The following is a 17,586-nucleotide window of genomic DNA, read 5'->3' as shown; positions in this document are numbered from 1 at the left end:
AGCTCTATAAGGAAGCAATTTACCATTCAAGGGCGGGGGTTGTGGACTCATTTACCACTGGTGCAGGGTTGTGGCACGAGTCGAATGGTAAATTCCTTTTCTACAACAGCCACCACATAATATAACAAATAAATACACAGTTGTAACATTAAATTCCTTTATTTACAATCATTAATCGTTTCAGAATACATATATCCTTCCGCCACAGCATATAGTCCCATAAACAAGATCAACGGTTGCATTGTAGGTCAGCACAGGTGTTCTTAATCAGATTGATTGGGAGGGGCATCGATACTGGAAATGCGGTCTGAACTGTGGGTTGTTGGGGATAGGGTTAGCAACCACTGTTGCTAGCCAATCAGAATCCAGTATCCAAACATGCTGTTGTAGAATGTTCCATTCCTACAGAATCCTTTTGTATCCCGCTCTTATCTCATGGCTCCTTCACAGTCAGCTTTAATGAGCTGTATACTAAACCAGCACACGACACGATGACATCAGCTATAAGAGACTCAGACAGTTCAAAGTTCACTCGCCATGCAGTCCTCTATGACGTCTCACTACCTGTGAGGACAGAGGACACGCTGTGAGTTAAAAGACGCTGACTGTCTTTGCAGTGGCCAGGTTCCCAGTTGTTGACTGAATCTCAATCCTGAACTCTAACATTCATCTATATCAAAGGAGTCATTGTCAAGGACCACAATGGTCTACGGGTGGTCTGCCGTCTATTAAGGAACCTTAACACTAGAACAGCCGTGCCGTTTTACCTACTAAAAGTGGGTAAAATTACCCCCTCCTTTCAATGCTAAGCTGCTATTTACACACAACGACCACTAGTTGGCCGCTTGTAAATTAGCCTGCCTCCTACACAGAAAAACTGCAAAATAGCTTTATATTAGCTTATCCTGGTGTGATTTTGAAAATATAAGAGTGGTAGAACGCACATATCTAGGAAAAGTCATGAAAGCAGGGTCCTGAAATTTGATCAAGTGCAAAGATTTTTTTTACTCACAGGGGTCAAATAACCCCTCATGGCTGATTAAGTGTTAATCAACCACTAATACAAATCCACCTCAGTGTGATCGTCCTTCGCAGGACTTAGAGGTTGTTATTACAGTGTTCTCAAAGGGTCAGGAGCATGTGATACTGGGACTATCAATCCTCCCCTTCTCTCTATGCCAGGTCAGCCAGGGGCTGGTTCCAGTGGCTGACATCCAGGTCAGCTCTGTGGGTCATTAACAGATTAATACTCTTACAGGTCTGGTTTAAACAGACTCTGAGGAAGTCTTTTGAGGTCAGAGGTCATGTGTTGTCATGTAGCACTGGCCGTGCTTGTGCAGTAGGATGGGTCAGAGAGACCTGGGGTAGAGACCCAGAGAGTCTATGGGCCCTATTATGCACTTCTTAACTTGCCGTCTTAAGTCTTAATTAAGACGCACCGCCAGGTTAAGACCTACCGCCACCCTTATTATGCGCTTCATACGCGCTACTGCTATTATGCAGGTGTCGCTAGGCGCCCACACATAAGACGTAAGACTCCCGTGCATATATTACTCATTGTGGGAGTGTTCATATGTTAATGAAGTGCGCTAGGCGCCCCTGCTATTATGCGATCTGACTTTGCGCCTAGCGCTAAGAAGTGGTTTGAAAAGTTCTTAGGCGCTAGACTTCATGCACGTTTTGAAACACGAGCGCGCCTCCGCGGTTTGCGCATGCGCGCTGACCCACTTCTTAAGAAGTCGGTCGGCGCGCATGCGCAAACCGCGGAGGCGCGCTCGTGTTTCAAAACGTGCATGAAGTCTAGCGCTTATGAACTGCATAATAGCATAGCGCTTATGACTTAACGCAGCCGGTTCTTAAAGGGAATGGCACCTGGCACGCTGATTGGGTTGATTGAGAAGACGCCCAAAACACACCCATGACTAATTTCTGGGCTTAGCGCCGGGTCTTAGGCGCCCACTACCGCACGCATAATAGCAAAGTGGCCTTGACCACGCCTCCACGTCTTAAGTTTAGATCTACCGCCTCGTCTTATTGCTTAAGACTTATGAAGTGCATAATAGGGCCCTATGTCTCTCTGTCGTATCACTAGCTAGGCACAATAAGTCCTTCACTCTGGGGCGGTCAGACAAATGGATGTGCGAATTGATGTGAGATAATGATGCAGTAGTAGGCAATCTTTAATGTCGCCGCCAGTGTTCTCGGATTCCCGTGGTAACAAACCCCGCTAGGAGATAGAAGGCAGTTAGAGGGATTGTGTTTAAACCAGATTCTTAGAGGGAGAGGCTTTGATAGAATAAGAATAACCAACATTCGAGATATAATGTAGTGAGTTCTTAACTTCCATTCATCTGTCTCTCCATAGGATTCCTGCTTTCACTGAATACAAATGGCTCTGTGGTCTATTAAAAAAAGAAAGAAATCATTTCGATTGAAAAAAAAAGAAAGAAATCATTGCTTCTCGCAAGGGGTGGTAAAGCAGTGGCTTCTGTTCTTTAAACCCCTATCAGTCTGTGAAGATCATCATCTTGCAGGCAGACATCCCCCCTTCTCCTCCCCTCCCCTCCCCTTCTCTCTCTCCCTGCTCCCCCCATCCTCTCTCTCCCCGCTCCTTTGTTTGTCTCCCATCCCCATCCCTCTCTGTACCTCTGACATTACGGCTGTGCTTCCCTGCGTATTGAACGCCATCATTCCCGTCTTACCACACCTCTGCTACAATCTGGTTTCTATTTTTAATGACGGCTACAAGTCAACGCGCCCAGATTGTTCTGATCACAAAGGTAATAATAATGATATTAGTTAATAAATAACTAATATTAGTTAATAAATAACTGATATTAGTTAATAAATAGTCGTATAGTTTCACTGAGTCTCCATTTGAATGGAGAGGTCGAAGGCGTACCCAATGGAAAAGTGCATCCGGTGAATTTGGCGTGCAGATTCGGAGTGCAGATTCGACCAATGAATAGAGACCAGCGCTTCGAATAGAGCCAGGGAGTTGTACCTGATTTTGTAAAAATATATCACTGAATGCACACTGCTCACCTGCAAAATGCTGGCATCGGTTGGTCATGGTGTGCAATTTAGTTGGAGCGTACGGTACAGCAAAAACGTTTCATGTGGCGTGAACCTGCTTAAGACTTCCTACGACCCCCCCCCCCCCCCCCCCCCCCCTCAGAATCTCGATGGAGAGACCTGACTCCTCTGGGATCGGAGATTAGTGCTACTATTACGCCTCTGCCTTATACACTTAATGGACTTGAAGCATCCTGTTTTAACCACTTCAGGAGCTGAGGTCCAGGGGGTCAATCTGTAATGTCCTATTTAAGCCCCCTCTTCCAGGAATGCTCTGATCTGAAGCCAGACAGATACTGAGACTATTGGCACGAGCTCAAGTATGTCATGCTCCAGATTCCTCCTCTGTTTTTCAATAAAGCTGCACGCTGCATTGTGGGTAGGGGTATTTGGGAGGCCTGTGATCTTCTCTTGGCCACAGGTATTGTAGCGTAGCGGGAAAGCAGCGGGGGATTCTGGGTCACTGTTTTTGGATGATCACAGTGTCGCCTCTCCCAGACACAGGTAGATTGATAGCAGTCTGGCTCCCCGGTTGAGAGGCACACGCACACACACACACACACACACACACACACACACACACACACACCAACACACATAAATAAGGATGGGCCTACACAGGCGCATACTAACTTGGCAGTTCTGGCAGGTACTATACATCTGTAAAAGTGTTTATGTTTCCTGTTTCTACAGTCCACGTCTCCTATCAGCATCTTTGTACTATTGTTTTTTTTAAATGATATTTCAACTGCCATCTTCATAATGAAAACTCATTAGGCTCATTAAACTCAATAATTTTACTGGAAATTCTGAAGGGGTCTGGTCAGCATATGCTAGCAGGATGTTAACATGATATTAATCAGGCTATCAGCATGTTGCCACTAAGCTTGTAAACACTCCAACCATGGTGCCTCCAACCATCTAACCTTCAGTTCACTGATCAGACGAGAAAAAACCCAGAGCTTCAGCTTGCATCCCTGCTGATTACATCCAACTCCCTCTCTGCCTCTCTCTGCCTCTCTCTCTCTCTCTCTCTCACTCTCTCCCACTCTCTCCCCTCTCTCTCCCCCCCTCTCTCTCTCACTCTCTCCTCTCTCTCCCTCTCTCCCATCTCTCTCTCTCTCCCTCTCTCTCGCTCTCTCTTTCTCTCTCTTTCCCTCCCTTTCTCTCTCTCTGTCTCTCCCACCCCCCGTCTCTCTCAGTGTATTTCCCCATGTTTCTCAGCCAAATCCAATCATGTTAGCCTCTCCACTCTCTGGTCCGGCCTGTCTAATGCCTGTTCATCTAAAGGGCAGATTTTCGAAAAACAAGTCGCCTTGCTATCTCCTCTCCGGTGGCAGTAGGGTGACAGCACACACAAATACACACACACACACACACACACACGCATACAAGCACACACACACACACGCACGCACACACACACACACACACACACACACACATACTCACGTGCACACACGCGCACACAAGCACAAACGCACACGCACGCACACCACACACACACACACACACACACACACACACACACACACACTGTCTATCTATCTATTTATTTATCTATCTATCTATTCTCTATCCCCTCCTCCTCTCTATCCCCTATTTTCTCACCGAAGAGCCTCTTAGTGCAGCGTAGCCCTTAGGGTGACTTGATAAGGGCGTCAGTCAAGGATGCCCTGGTCCTCGAACCGCCATGTGCTCTGTGTTTCCTTACTGCTCAGAGAGGATCTGTCTGCCGCACAAGTGCTATTGCTACTTCCCCCCGCCCCCTCCCTCTCGCCTTAATTGTTTTTGATACTCCCGGCGGCAATCAGTATTCCGGTGCAAATAAATCACCGTGGGCAACCTTGATGTTGTGGCGGAAGGCCATTAACGTCGGGCGCGTGCCCAGCACTCTCACCTTGGGGAATTTTTTTTTTATTATATCATTATTATTATTTTTGTCCCTTCTTATTTTAGCCGTACCGCATGCAGACTCATTCATATTATACCACGAAATCGATGCTGAGCGGTTTCGGTTATTTCTGTTCCGGCGGCCGGCCGTCGAAAGTGGAGGTGAAAAATGTAGAGCATTGTGAGATATAGCCGAACCTAATAAGCACTATTTATTTGCTGCTTGTCTCTTACCTCGTAGCCTTCTAGTCCAGTACAGGGAACATTGCAAGGACAAACCTCCTGCCTCCCCAGTCTCAGTGGTTTAGTCTGGTGGTGAGTTAAAGGACACCAGACAGATTCTCAACATCTGGGATGGTCGTTGCATGGGTGGTGGTGGAGGGGGGGGGCTGTTTTGAGGCGGGTGTGTAAGGGAGGTGGTGGTGATGTGTGTGTATGTGTATCTGTGTGTGTGTGTGTGTGTGTGTGTGTATCTGTGTGCGTGTGATTGTGTGTGTCTGTGTGTGTGTCTGTGTGTGTGTGTGTGTGTGTCTGTGTCTGTGTCTGTGTGTGTCTCTGTCTGTGTCTGTGTGTGTGCGTGCGTGTGATTGTGTGACAGCGGTGGCAGCAGGAGGGTGGACGGAGGAGGAGGGTGTTATTATTCGGCCCTGGAACAAGCGCCTTATTGTACACAGTGGCTCAAGCTGTCACAGAGGGCCCAGTCAGTCAGTCAGACAGCCACCCTGAGACAGGAGGGTTTAGAGCAGGGCCATTGTTGCCGCTCATCCCCCCCTAGTGCTGTTCTGTTAGGGGGGGATGAGGCGGGGAACAATGAAAGGTGCCCAGTGGCAACCACATCACACAGCGGTACGGCACAGATAGACCTCTCTCAGCACGCCTCTGCTTTGGATTCCGTTTTTTACATTTAGTTCACAGTGGTGAAGCTGTTCCTGCCTGCTAGATAAACACTGGGGGTTTAAATGCCCTGGATGGAAGAACAAAGGCCCTGTAGTTGATATACAATTACAACGATGGTGTGTGTGTGTGCGTGCATGCCTGTGTTAGTGTGTTGTGCGTGTGTGTGTGTGTGTGTGTGTGTGTGTGCGTGCCTGTGTGGGTGGGTGGGCGGCCTCGAGTGTTAGTGGGAGGCAGTTTGTAATTAAACCTCTTTGAAATCACTTGAGAAGTGTGCGTCTATCTCATCTTGTGTGCATGTTTAGTGAGAGATTGGGTTTCTGTTTCCTGCTCCAATGGAGCAATCCCAGGGAAATAGCCTCCTCCTGGGTGTTTCTGTGTGTGAGACAGAGTACGTGTATGTGTGTGTGTGTGTGTGTGTGTGTGTGTGTGTGTGTGTGTGTGTGTGTGTGTGTGTCTGTGTGTGAGACAGAGTATGTGTGTGTGTGTGTGTGTCTGTGTGTGTCTGTGTGTGTGTATTTGTGTTACCGTGTTAGGGAATCTGATTGTCAGCAGTATAAACCGTGTCCTGCAGTCTCTCTGTTAAAGCTTCCTCTGGTTCACCTGTGTGCAGCAGCTGGCTAACCCCTGGGAGGTGTGATGGGAGCCAGCCTTTGATGAACACTCTGCCCTCTGTCTGTCTGTCGAGGACAGCTGGGCTCCATGTCTGCACACTGGGCCGGCTGGGAGAGAGATGACACTGACACGGACTCGGGAGTGTTTCTCTCCACCACCCTACGCTACATGTACAGTCATCAACTAGGAGGAAACCCGCACACACAGGCATTCGTGGGGCGTGGGGCTGCTCAAAATGACCGGCTTTTGTATTCCGCAGCCATTTATAATGTAGTGTACACTGGTGGTTGTCAACCTTTTTGGCTCCCGACCCCCACCCCCTCTCTCTCTCTCTGCCCCCTCCCCTCCGAACTTGCTCGAGGGCGTCTGACAACCGCACAAACAAAGTAACTTCATTCTCCATAATGATGTAAGGTGAATAAATAAGGAGGCAGACAGGCAGGTAACCTTCAAATATAGGTTCAAAAGAAAATATCTCTTTTCCCTTGTTCCGTGGCTCCCTCCCGCTGCTGTTTGTGTGTGTGAGGGAGTGTACCCCTCTCAGAAGCTGTAGGGGGGTGGGGGCGGGGCGGGGGGAGGGGGAGAGCTCGAAATGCCGAATAATTATGTTGATATCTTTCAGGTATCTGTATGTGTTTAAATGTCATTATTTCTGCACATCTGAATATTGGATTCGGGTGAAAATGTTTTATGTTTTATCGTAATCGTCCCGGCTCCAAGGTTGAGAATCACTGGCGGGGATATACAGTGGGAGTGAATGGAGGAGGGGTGTGACAATGGAGAGAAGATTCATCTTCCTCTACCTGCTGTTGTTGTAAGGGTGATGGGGTACTCTGTCAGTCTGTCTATGAACATGTCTGGGTGTGCCGCCTCATGTCAGCATGGGAGACAGTGTCTGACAACCACTCACTGACAAGATCCTTTTCTTTAGCCTTAACAAGCACCAGCACTCGCTTTTTGTGACACACACGCACATACACATGTACACGCGTACACACACGCATACGCATGCATACACGCACACACTCACATGCACACACGCACACGTACACACATGCATGCATACACGCACACACACACACGCACACACACACACACACGTACACACACACGCACACACACATGCATGCACACACACAGACCCACACACACACACACACAGACCCCCACACACACACACACAGACCCCCCCCCCACACACACACACACACACACACACACACACACACATGCACAGTGGTGAATAATGAATGTGGTGTATGGTCAGGAGGGTGTCAGAAGAATAACCACTTACATTGGAAAGTGAGAGTGAGAACCAGCTCTGCACAGATGTTTCCCTTCAGCACTGCTAGAGGAGAACAGCAACACACACACACACACACACACACACACACACACACACACACACACACTGCTGTAGCTATTGTTCTCCACAGCCATCGCCTCTCTCTCTCTCTCTCACTCTCTCCCTCTCTCTCTCCCTCTCTCTCCCACAATGATTTATACATGCAATCAATAAGGTTTAGCCTTTGTTGATATTGATGAGAGTGTCCCCGTTTGCCACTGGTGCCTTGCCCCTGCTGAAAGTGCTCTAGCTGCAACAGCTGAGGGCTTGGCTCTCACTGGAAGTAACGGAAAGTTACCGTTCTGTACTGGAAGCAGCTAATTATCATTAGTAGTGCCTTTATCTAATTCGATTCACTTTAATGGCGTAATCATACACTACATGTAAATGCCCTGGGACATCGGGATGTGCGTAGGAGTTGGAACCAATTACTGTATGTTTGGAGAACAAAAAGAAAACCAGTTATTTAGAAACCAGACAGACAAAATCCAGATCCTGCCGGATATCCACCAGCACAGACACAACAGCACAGGACTTTTTTTTATTATTATTAAAAATTGTAAATCCTGCAGGATTGAAAAGTTGTCTGTGTAGTTTGTAAATAAAGGTACAGGGCGTGATGGAGCATTTGAGTGTGCAGGCTCTCATTTTCGTGTTATAAAAGAGAGGGCCTGCCTCCTGTGTCTGTGTGCCTGGTGCTCATAAGCACTCAGCGATGCAGCATGACAGTGTTAATGAACCGTGTAATGTTCTTTTCTGAAAGAGGCTGGTGCCCAACTCAGACAGGCCTCATGAAAGATACATGAACATGAATTTGAGCTCCCGGTATATCATGTCCTCCTGTTCATAAACCAGACGAATGGCAATCAGAGTGATTTTTTTCCCCCTCACTTCTTCCCTGGGAAGCCATCCCTCCAATCACTCAGACAGGCCCCCCCTGAACGCTTCTTTTGATTCATCAATGATATGGTTTGATTATAATTGTGAACCGATTATGATGCCCACAGAATTGGACGGACGGTATGTGTTCATTCATTCATTCATTCATTCAATCACGGACTGAAAAACAGGGCTCTTCGACACAGCTAGCTTTCTCTTCCCCTGCCTTCAAACCAGTGGGGTTCTTTGGGCCCGACCTCTAGAATGATAGAAAATGGTGTCCTGTCAATTACACATCGGCTTTCTGTTTGATCATTCCTGCTGAAGATCAAAGGATAGAGCCACTCACGGGGATCGCCTGCAGCCTGACCTGGAAACAGTTCACTCACCCACACTAGGGAGGTAATACCAAGTACCCCTCTGAAGTGACTGGTTTTGTGTGTGTGTGTGTGTGTGTGTGTGTGTGTGTGTGTGTGTGTGTGTGTTGTTTATATGATCAGACACACAGGTCCCCTAGTGCCAGTGACTGGAGGAAGATCAGAGCGTGTTTGCTAGAATCTAGACACTCTTTTTTTTGTTGGCAGACATTTTCTTTCCCATGAGCCTCTGCTTCGGGGCATTGGCATTTGGCGACTGTTGCCAGGGGGAACTTCTTAAGTGTACAGAGGGTGGGGCGATGAGCTTGGTGAGATGATTATTTTATTTTATTTATTTATTATATTTATTTGTGTGTGGGGGGGGGTACTGTACCGTTATAGGTAGGGTGAGCGAGATGGGGCAGTATTAGACGCTGCAGCCGGTCAAAGATGTCCTAATGAGGTGGTTACGAAGAACTCCACATGAACGTTCCGGGCAGAGACGCGTTGGTTTGAACAACAAGGTATACCGGCCGAGAAGCAAAGTTAGGGAAATAGCAACCGCGGGATGACAGGTCGTGTTAGCGGCCATGGCTACTGTAAGATATTGGTACTAAATACAATTTGATTTGATTTGTAGCCACGTTTACGTATCACTGACGGCACGTCTTTGACAGAATGATCAGAGTTATGAGCAAGATTAGTGTTATGATCTAAGCAAGATCAATCTCCCAGTATTTTCTATTATTTCCAATGGAAGTGAACCCCCACGAGACTAGTGTTTGTTCCACCTAGCAACAGTAGCCTAGGAGGGCGGGACTGTGGGCGGGTCTTGACAAAGTATAAATATCGAGTTCTGTTGTCCTCCAGACGTCGCTGAATGTCCTCCACAGTATTGTGAGAGAGGTTAAACAGACCCAGTCGAGTCACCCTGATAAGAGGACACTCCTTCTAACTGACCTCTGGGGTTATGGACTGACAGCTTGTCCTCACAGCACTTGTCACCAGAGCACCCTGTCCGGGTGACGTACAGTCAAGGACTTCAGGTGACATTCCCTTATCTGCGTCCTATGGATGGAGAGGGACTCCATGTTGTGGGTGAGATAAGATGCTGTGGACCGTGACAGCTGGACGCTCAGAAGGGCTCATGGGAGAAACACATTAGACAAAGCACAATGAAGAAAAGAAGAAAAAAATTCAAATGCTCTATTGGTTGTTCCTTATTGCGGCGTTGCGGCTGGGGAAGTATCCCCTCTTTTTCTCACGCTGTGTGTGTGTAATGGAAATAATGTCTCCGCATGAGGACTTCCTGTCGTTAATGGTGGATTTGTGACCTTTTCACGGTGTCTTCGTCATGGGCGTGTCTTATGAATACGGAATGGGCTGCCTGCCTGTGCTCTCCTTTTCTCCGCTTCCCCATCTAAACCCACCGGTGGGGTGCAGCAAAACCCACACTGGTTCCCATTTTCCTGGTAAATGCCAACGCCAATCCTATGTTTGGAGGAGGGGGGGTGGATGGGTTGGTGGGTGGTTGCGGGGGGGCGGGTGTACGGTGTGAGGTGGTATATGAAAGAGCAATCCCATGATTGGTGCAGAAATTATTTCACACAGATCAAATTTTTTTTTTTTACTGGCAGGCAAGAGCAGAGAAGATAAGCCTTGGGGGGGATAACTCTCTCTCTCCCCTCTCTCTCTCTCTCCCGCTCCCTTCCCCCTACCCTCCAGTCTTTCCCCCGTGTGGCTGTCTTCATGAGGGCCTCCATTCTGACAGCATTATCTTATCTCGGAATAACGGGTGTTCAGACACGTGGATTACGGCCCGTCTCCAAAGTCAAAAACATCACTGATTTCCTTCAAAGGTTGACCTTATTCCGTCTATCGATTCACAGCCGTCTGTCGGGAGAGAGGGATTTGATTAAAACGAATAAATAAAACGAGTGTAATTGATTGGCTGTTGGTACAAAAGGGCGATAACGCTTTAAAAAAAAATGAACTGGTTGAGCACAACAACAGAACGCATGGGAGCAATGTCGATTGTTAACTGTGTTATGGGCGTACTGAAGCTGAATAATTGGCACACACCGCAGAAAAACCCAGGTGTTCTTGTGTCTTTATATCTGTATTTGTATTCTGCATGAAGCTAACTTGCCGTGTTAAATGTCGCTCTTTTTTGCACGCCCCTAGCTGTTGGAGGCTTTTGGGCAATTTTCTCCTCTTTGATGCTTTGATGTCCTCACAGCACTTGTGTGATGTGAGTATATTGTAGGTTATGTGGTGTAAGTAGCTGGAAGGGTCTATTTGAGTGTCTCCACAGAGCTGTGTGGGCTCAGGCTGGGAGGCTGATTGAGGCCAGTCCGTACAAGCTCTCTCTGTGGAGGCCAGCGATGGCGGTGGGGGGATGATGATGATGGTGATGGTGGTGGTGGTGGTGGTGATGATGGTGGGGGAGAGATGAGCCTACAAATAGATGCTTACATCAGAGCCCTGGGGCTGTGTATCTTAGGACTCGGGCAGGGGCCCAATTATGGGCCAAGGAGAGCCCAGGCCTCCTTCCTTTTATTGTATTTCTCTGTCTCTGTCTCTGTCTCTCTTTCTCTCTCTCTCTCTCTCTCCCTCTCTCTCTCCCTCTCTCTCTCAGCCTCTTCCACTAACCCTCAATCTCCCCCATCCCCCACTTCTTCTCCCCGTCATCCCCTCCTGGTCCTCTTTTCTCAGAATCCTTCTTTTTTTTTCAAGTGAGAGTGGTGGCACCCCTGGGGTTGGTACAGAGCTGCAAGGGCTGAGGAGGAGGAGGAGGGGGGAGGGGGGAGGGGGGGGGGCTGGATGTGTCACACCTCTCTCTGCTGCCTGTCAGCTCCGTTGGCAGTGGGCCCTCCGTGCCTCCTGGCTCCTCTCAGTGAGAGATGAGGGACACAGGCCAATTTGAGCAGGGTTTCCTCTCCCCTTCCATCCCTCGCTGTAGGCCCCTGGATAATCATGTCTCCCCCTGACATGTTCATAAATTATGGTGAACACCTGCAGCGAGCCCCAGCCTTTGAGTGTGAAGGCTTTGCTGCGCCCCCCCTAGAGAGGCTAACCTGTTAGGCCTGTAAACACATTGGCCTCCTTTGGAGATAGCGCTGGATATGAAAAAAAAGAAAGAAAACAAGCCAAGAAGCTTGTTTACCCTGCCTGTCGATACCGTGCTCCTCTTTGTCTTTTATTTTTGACAAAATCTATGTCGTTTCTCAGTACCTACTCTAGCATAAGGACATTGGTGCAACGTACCCTATTCGCAGTTGGATGACCTACATTACAGCAAATTCTTTCAGTCGTGTTTTCAACACCGTCCTCGGTAGCGTTCCAGCTGCAAAGATGTTGGGTCCGTGGCCGCTGCATGCATGCTGCTGTCTCTGAGTGTCTGAGGCAGTTTCTTGCGAGCTCGTATTGATCAGCATCGATCGCGGGGGGCCTCTTCGCCTGCAGCTGTAAGCTAATTCAGGCTGCGCTTCTTCCGTTGACATTTTCATCGCGCGGCTCGGCTCTTATCGAGTGGAGCCATAAAGCACTGCCTAAAACAGCCTCTGTCCTCGCTCTATGGCCTCCGCTAAATCACTCATCGGCCCAGGTACTATATGTCAGCCACCGTGTTTTACGCTGCTACTGTGTTATCTAGCGTTGCCTTAAAGTAGTAAACAACAACCTTGTAGAGTGGAGGGATCCCTGTGCCTGCTTTTCAGGAAGTCTAGTGGACCGTGAGTGAAGCGCTTTTTTAGTAGAGAGACGACTTTCGCATGGATGCTAAACCTCGGGCTATCAGGCTATAAACAACACTGCCTTTTTGCCATAATGTGCATCATCCGGCAAAGAGCATGTAGACACACATGGAAATGATCCTCGTGGGTGAAATGATTCAGAATTACCTCGGAGATGCAGGGTATTTATCTGACCCAAAGCCAGGTTTCCTAATTACAAACACAGGTTGACTCATTCATACCTGCCCCCCCCCCGCCCCCCCTTTTTTTCCTCTTCCATTCCTGCCTCTGGTAAGATAAGGCACCAGAGACGGGAGACCTTGGTGTTGTTCAGTAAAGGAGAGGATTCTGCTAGCCGTGACCCACTTCTGTGATTCAGATCCCATTGAGCAGCTAATCTCTCTCATTTTCTCTCTCTCTCTCTCTCTCTCTCTCTCTCTCTCTCTCTCTCTCTCTCTCTCTCTCTCTCTCTCTCTCTCTCTCTCTCTCTCTCTCTCTCTCTCTCTCTCTCTCTCTCTCTCTCTCTCTCTCTCTCTCTCTCTCTCTCTCTCTCTCTCTCTCTCTCTCTCTCTCTCACTCACTCACACACTGAGGCAGCCCACGAGTAGCAGAGCAAGCTGCTTAATCCATTAGAGCAGGCCGCACTAGGGGAGGGTTTCTCCAACGGTACCTATTTCAGTTTCAACCAATTCCTCCCATTAAGAAGACTCCGTTCTGAATGGTCACAATAAAGTACTACTTTACTACAATGAGACTACTGTTGTGGATACATTGTCATTTTGTGCATAGTTAAATTCAGCATACACAGTAGGTCTCCATATTCAATATTGAGAGACACTGTGCTAACAATACACTAGGCTAGCATCTCTACATTCTGAGGCATATTGATTCAGGTAGAGTGATTCTGGGGCTGGGTACTTTCAAGGTTTTATGCTCCGACAGGATGTTTACCTCGGCCTTTAATTGCATTGTCATAAATCAGGAGGAAGTGCAATCAGAAAATTGAAATAGAATGATTCAGTGGCCAAGTGTGTATTCGTCAGGAAGGTATTATATCTCACACAGGCAATTAGGCTGTTTGTGTTTCAAGTGTAAACACATTCAAGTCGCCCTTTAAAAGCATTTTCAAAAAGAGACTAATACCACCCCACCCCCACCCCCCCGCCCCCTCCTGTATTTCACCACTGAACATCCATTGGGTTCTTAGGGGCTTATAGTCAGGGACCAGTCATGAAGAGAGATGATGCAAATTCATAAGCAGCCCTCCAGCTTTTGATCAGTCAAGTCCTGAATTGCCGTGCTTAAAGTAAATACACCACACTTATGCAAACTGTTTCCTCTGACTTATAGTTTCCCACTTTTCCCCACTTTTCCCATTTGGCTAGTATTTATTTTGACTACTGCTCTGACACTTGAACACACACCTTGAACTCCCTGTGACCCTGTCCTCTCTCTCTCTCTCTCTCTCTCTCTCTCTCTCTGTCCCCGCCCAGGGCCGTGGGGTCGATGCATGGGCAGTGAGTGTGGCCTGGGGGGCAGCCAGAGCCGGGCCGTGTGGTGCGCCCACTCCGAGGGCTGGACCACCCTGCACACCAACTGCGACCAGGCCGATCGCCCGGACAACCAGCAGAGCTGCTTCCGTGTGTGCGACTGGCACAAGGACCTGTACGACTGGCAGCTGGGCGCCTGGAACCAGTGCGTGCCCGTCTCCATGCGCAACGCCGGGGTCCAGCGGCCGGCCGTGTGCACGCGGGGGGACGAGGGCATCCAGACCCGGGAGGTGGGCTGCGTCCAAAAGGCGGACGGCGTGCCCGCCGAGGACGCCATCTGCGAGTACTTTGAGCCCAAGCCTCGTCTGGAGCAGGCCTGTCTGATCCCCTGCCCGCGGGATTGCGTGGTGTCCCGGTTCACTCCCTGGACCCCCTGCTCCAAGACCTGCGGCATGGGCCTGGAGAACCGGGTCCGCTTTGTGCTGGCGCCGCCGCTGTTCGGGGGCATGGCCTGCCCCAACCTGACGGAATTCCAGACGTGCCAGCCGGGGAACTGCGTCGGGGAGGAGAGCCTCTACAGCCTGAAGGTGGGCTCCTGGGGGCCCTGCTCTGTACCCCTGCCACGCCAGGCACGACAGGCTGAAGAGACCAGCCCCGATAGGGGCGAGAAGCCAGACAGAGCAGACAGGCTGGCCAAAGCAGACAGGCCAGACAGAGCAGACAGACCAGGTAGAGCAGACAGACCAGGTAGAGCAGACAGGCCAGACAGACCAGACAGACCAGACAGAGCAGACAGACCAGACAGAGCAGACAGACCAGGTAGAGCAGACAGACCAGGTAGAGCAGACAGACCAGGTAGAGCAGACAGGCCAGACAGAGCAGACAGACCAGGTAGAGCAGACAGGCCAGACAGAGCAGACAGACCAGGTAGAGCAGACAGGCCAGACAGAGCAGACAGGCCAGACAGAGCAGACAGACCAGGTAGAGCAGACAGACCAGCTAGGGCTGATAGACCAGCCAGGGCCGACAGACCGAACAGACCCGACAGAGCCGATCGTCCAAAACGCCAGAAGAGGCCAAAGAACAAGGATAAGGTCCGTGAGAGGGTGAGGGAGAGAGTGAGGGGGGAGAAGGGCAGGGTGAAAGACCCCGAGACCAGGGAGCTCATCAAGAAGAAGAGGAACAGGAACCGGCAGAATCGACAGGGGAGGAAGTTTTGGGACCTACAGGTGGGATTCCAGACCAGGGAGGTGATGTGTGTGCACCGGAGCGGCAACACTGAAGCACTCAGGTGAGTCTCACACCTATAGCTTGTTTCCTTAAGTCCGAATCAGGATTGAAATTATTACTTTGCCGCATTTTTCATCTGGATCAGTTAGGTTTCACGTTACCTACAAGTCTCTAGCAAACCACACCTTGTTTCTGGCTGTGTGTCTGCTAAGCCAGTTGTGATTAGAGTGTGAGTGTGAGTGTGAGTGTGTGTGTGTGTGTGTGTGTCTGTGTGTGTGTGTGTGTGTGTGTGTGTGTGTGTGTGTGTGTGTCTGTGTGTGTGTCTGTGTGTGTGACGTGTATGTGTGCACGCATGCCTGCTTGTGAGTGTGTGTGTGTGTGTCTGCGTGCGTGTGTCCCACTCTCTGTGTGTGTATGTGGGTATAGGCAGCAGTCCCTAACCTTCCTGTGATGTCTGTTTCACATCCCTGTTATGACACCCCAGCATCCCCCAGCTCCGGATTCTGTGACAGCAGCTTTGAGACTTAGCCGGGCGAATTAAAAGTGCCGAAAGTGCTCTGTGCTTCCCAGCTCACACAGCTCCAGTCACACATGGTGAACTCATCACCCGCATGGGTTGAGAAATACTAATGAGAGTATTTCCCTCATTAGTTCATTTGTCATTCCCCCAATCAAAATAATTGTTTATTTATGCTGCCACTAGCTTTAAAGTATTGGCAACAATTCTACGTATTAAAAAAGTATGTAACCCTGATGTTCTAGCTGGCAAATTAATATTAATCATAAGACTTGTTTACTCTCAATATTGAAATATTCCTGCCTCTTCTCGAGCCTTCAAATAATAAGTAGAGCAACATTTTCTTCTTTCCTCGAAGTGAGAACTCAGTCAATGAGGACCTGTGGTTGTTTGTGGTTTTCAACATCATGCAGTGATATCTATCCTCCATTCAACTACAGAGCTCTTCCTAAGTTCACTCATTTTCCCAGGAAGCAATATGAACTTTATACCTTACCGTTTTCTCACTTCCTGTGCATCCACAGACGCTTGAGTCCAATCCAATAGGCTTCTTCAACTGAAAGCCATGAAACATTCTCTTTCAAATGTCAAAGCAGACACTGTAGTGTTGTTCTGTGACAATGTTTGTCCCTATTACAGTACTTCCTCTACAACCATACCAGACAATGTTTGTCTCTTCACACTAAGTAATACAGCCAGCATTCTCAAATAGAACAATACATTAGCATAATCAGCATAGTCACTGTGGACACATTTTGCCGAAACGCGTCCGTGGTGGCTATGCTGATTACACAGTACACCATAAAGTATTTAGATTATTTACTTATTGGATAAACCCTGGGCTATAATATCACTGTAATCAAAACAAAACAGCCTGCATTCTCCTTATTTTTCCTTATCATATTGCCATAGACTATTATTCTGTGTTGCACTGTGATTACTAAGCCAACAGCAGCCATACCAGCTGTATATCTCATCTCTAGCTCGTATCTGCATGAATGCACCCCAGCTCTGCCCTCATCTTCCACTTAGATACGATATCGCTATAGGAAGAAAGGAAAAAAGAATACAAAAGAAATTGAGTAATTGCCGAAGAGATCAAGGGTGAGAGAGCTCAATCGATGATGAGCAGAAAGTGTCAGGGGCTGCGTTCATTCTGCTAATTAATCAGGCGTGTCTCTAGCACCCATCAAACATCCAATAAGGGCTTGATGAAAGGTCTCAACCATAACATCTCTCAGCACTATAGGTCACAGGATCAAATCCATGTCGGTTTCAATTAGGAAATGGCCTATCATGTCTATCCCTCTAACGATGGCCACCAAAAGTGTCCGCATAGCCGGTTATTAATCAATGATACAAAAATGAGCTATGGCTTGAATGTACAGTATGGCTGGGGATGTTTTGGTAGTGGAGGACCACGTTGGGCAGTGTATGTTTTATTGAATCGTTTTCACCAAGGCGCATATGCTGCCGGCATGTTCTTGGTTGAGGAACGAAATGGATTTCTATCCTCATTCTGTCTCCTATGGAGAGTACTGTCTGCTGGAGAGGCCAC

The 17,586-nt window shown here is 48.5% G+C and overlaps 1 protein-coding gene across 1 annotated transcript in view; it reads left to right on the top strand.

The window, feature by feature from the left end:
- The window catches only part of thsd7aa (thrombospondin, type I, domain containing 7Aa), a gene marked incomplete at both ends in the record, with an annotated part of 118,040 nt that overhangs the window by 30,707 nt on the left and 69,747 nt on the right, over positions 1-17,586 (top strand). Inside the window, 2 exons of the mRNA XM_080527735.1 lie at positions 14,285-14,922; positions 15,352-15,572. Coding sequence (XP_080383861.1) covers positions 14,285-14,922; positions 15,352-15,572 — 859 coding nt within the window. The remainder of the gene's footprint in view (positions 1-14,284; positions 14,923-15,351; positions 15,573-17,586) is intronic.

This window comes from Nansenia antarctica (genome assembly GCF_963989245.1).
Source record: "Nansenia antarctica genome assembly, chromosome: 3".
NCBI classification, from domain to species: Eukaryota; Metazoa; Chordata; class Actinopteri; order Argentiniformes; family Microstomatidae; genus Nansenia; species Nansenia antarctica.
Note: the sequence above shows the minus strand (reverse complement) of the source record. Positions and strands in the feature narration are given on the sequence as shown.